The sequence below is a fragment of the Danio aesculapii genome, chromosome 13 (assembly GCF_903798145.1).
Source record: "Danio aesculapii chromosome 13, fDanAes4.1, whole genome shotgun sequence".
NCBI classification, from domain to species: Eukaryota; Metazoa; Chordata; class Actinopteri; order Cypriniformes; family Danionidae; genus Danio; species Danio aesculapii.
In genome coordinates this window covers 146,391-148,890 of record NC_079447.1, presented here as the reverse complement: position 1 = coordinate 148,890, position 2,500 = coordinate 146,391, and the positions used below count along the sequence as shown (strand labels likewise).

At 42.7% G+C, this 2,500-nt stretch overlaps 1 protein-coding gene across 2 annotated transcripts in view; it reads right to left on the bottom strand.

Moving 5' to 3' along the window:
• zmp:0000000755 (phosphofurin acidic cluster sorting protein 1) overlaps positions 1-2,500 on the bottom strand; it is a 38,994-nt gene that overhangs the window by 20,697 nt on the left and 15,797 nt on the right. For both annotated transcript variants that reach the window (XM_056471585.1, XM_056471584.1), the window contains exons 5-8: positions 1,902-2,064; positions 1,137-1,228; positions 970-1,050; positions 264-323 (exon numbers count right to left, since the gene is read on the bottom strand). In XM_056471585.1, coding sequence (XP_056327560.1) covers positions 264-323; positions 970-1,050; positions 1,137-1,228; positions 1,902-2,064 — 396 coding nt within the window. The remainder of the gene's footprint in view (positions 1-263; positions 324-969; positions 1,051-1,136; positions 1,229-1,901; positions 2,065-2,500) is intronic.

Below are 2,500 nucleotides of genomic sequence, written 5' to 3'. Positions count from 1 at the left end.
TGATAATGATAACGCCGCCGATATATCGTGCATCCCTACCAAATATCTACACACTCCTACATTTGTCTAGACTAGTGAAACATGTTGTTTTCAGAATAATGAGTTGAGTTCCCATAAAACAAGCAGAATAATCTGACAATGAGGGAAGAGAAATGATCTGATGTCAGAAGGAAAAGCAAGATTAATCTGTTTACTCCATGGGCAGATCATTCTGCTAAACTGCAGAGCCACTGACGGAGAGACGGACGGATGGAGAGACTCACCTCATCTGACACCTTGAATCTCTTCAGTAAAGCCACAAACTTCTGCTTGAAATTGGGCTGCTGTGAAGAACAGAACAACAGCAGATCAGAACCACTGGATAAACACACACACACACTGTGTGATACACTCATAACACACACACTAATAACACACTCATACTCACACAAAGACATACACACACACAAACAGCACACACTCATATAACTAAGACACACACTCATAACACACACTCGTATAACACACACTCACATGCACACACACTCAGACACACTCAAAGCACACACAAACACATACACGCACACATTAACACACTCACTCTCAAAACACATACACACATAAACACTCATAACACTCATAACTCACAAAAATAAAGCACACACACTCAAATGCATGTGCACACACGCACACACACACACACACACACACACACACACACACAAACATTTATAAGACACACAAACACTCAACAAAAACATTCAACGAACACTCACACAAACCCCAATAACACACACACACACACACACACACACACACACACACACACTCACAAACCCTCATAATACACTGACTCACACACAAATGCTCACACTCATACAATCACACAAACACTCATAACACACACAACCAATTAAACCGACCACATAAACACTCACAGCACACACACACTCACACACTTTGACCAACAGGACTCTGCGGGCTCCTTACTCGTGTTATGGAGATGGATCTGGTCATCTTCCGTCGGGTTTTTTTGGGCTTTCGTAAGTCGTCATCCTCATCATACAGATCCTACACACAGGAAGCAGAATAACAGTGTAACAGGAGACATGCGCGCGTGACCAGTCAGTGATACGGTGTGTGTGTGTGTGTGTCACCTGTGTATGTCCAGCATCATCACTGCCCTCCTGCTCTGACGAATAACTGTCCTCATCATCCTCTGAGTAATTATCCATATCAGGAGAACGATCTGAAGACACACACACACACACACACACACACACACACACACTCCTGTAACTCAACCCTACAGTGATGTACGACTGCAGACAGGAGTCATGAAGCAAATGAAGGAGTTTAAATGAACAAACATTACAGACGCACAATAACAGTTTTACAGTGTGTGTGTGTGTGTGTCTGTGTGTTGTTGTATTTTTATATCTGCGTGTGTTTGTATATGTGTACTGCATATGTGTGTATATGTATATTTTTGTGTATCTTTGTGTGTGTATCTGTGTATGTGTTTGTGTATCTGTGTGTGTATATTTTGTATAACTGCATGTGTGTTTGTGTATCTGTCTGTGTATATGTTGTATATCTGTGTGTGTTTGTATGTATTTTTGTATATCAGTGTGTGTGTTTGTTTGTATGTGTGTGTGTATCTGTGTATGTTCAATTGAATTCATCTTTATTTCTATAGCACGTTTACAATGTAGATAGCGTAATATGTGTGTGTGTGTGTGTGTGCGCGCGCATGTGTGTATCTATACCTATCTGTGTGTGTGTGTGCTTATATGAGTGTATGTGTGTGCTGTGTATATATATATATATATATATATGTTTGTGTGTGAATTTTTGTGTGCGTTTGTTTGTATATATGTGTGTGTGGGTTTGCAAGTTTGTGTGTGCGCGAGTGCTGGTACCCAAGGCTTTGATGGTGGCTCCGCCCATGCTGCTGCTGTACTCGTGGTCAATGGGTTGGCTGGACAGCGAGAACACACTGATTTCAGCCAGCCGTGTGGGAGCATCCTTCATGTTGCCGTGGAGATGCAGAATCTGACCTCCCTGTGTGGGATGCTGGAGCACCTGTTCAAACACACCTGCTGTCACACACAGCTTCAGGCTGCAGCTTCTGTTCATATCAGCGGCGTCTGTCTAATATATGTGAGCTGACTCCTGCTGCGTCCTCCATGCACACACCACACATCCTCAACACTGTCAGGAAACACAGTTAGTGTGTGTAAAAGCGGAGTATCTTCAAAAGAGCACGCCAGGGTTTCCCGACGCTCTATTTCCAGCACACATATGAAGCGTGTCCGTCTGTACTCTAACTGCTTATATTACCCACAATACAATCTGATTCCCCTGCAGATGCGGTTAAATAGTGTAAACGAACTACAAACATGGCTGAAGTGCGAGACCAAGCGTTCAGTAGTAATCCGCGTAATGGAGTATAATACTGCGCTCATATTCAGTGCTCAGCTTAATTGAGTACAGTCCATTTTGAAGATGAATATGTTCC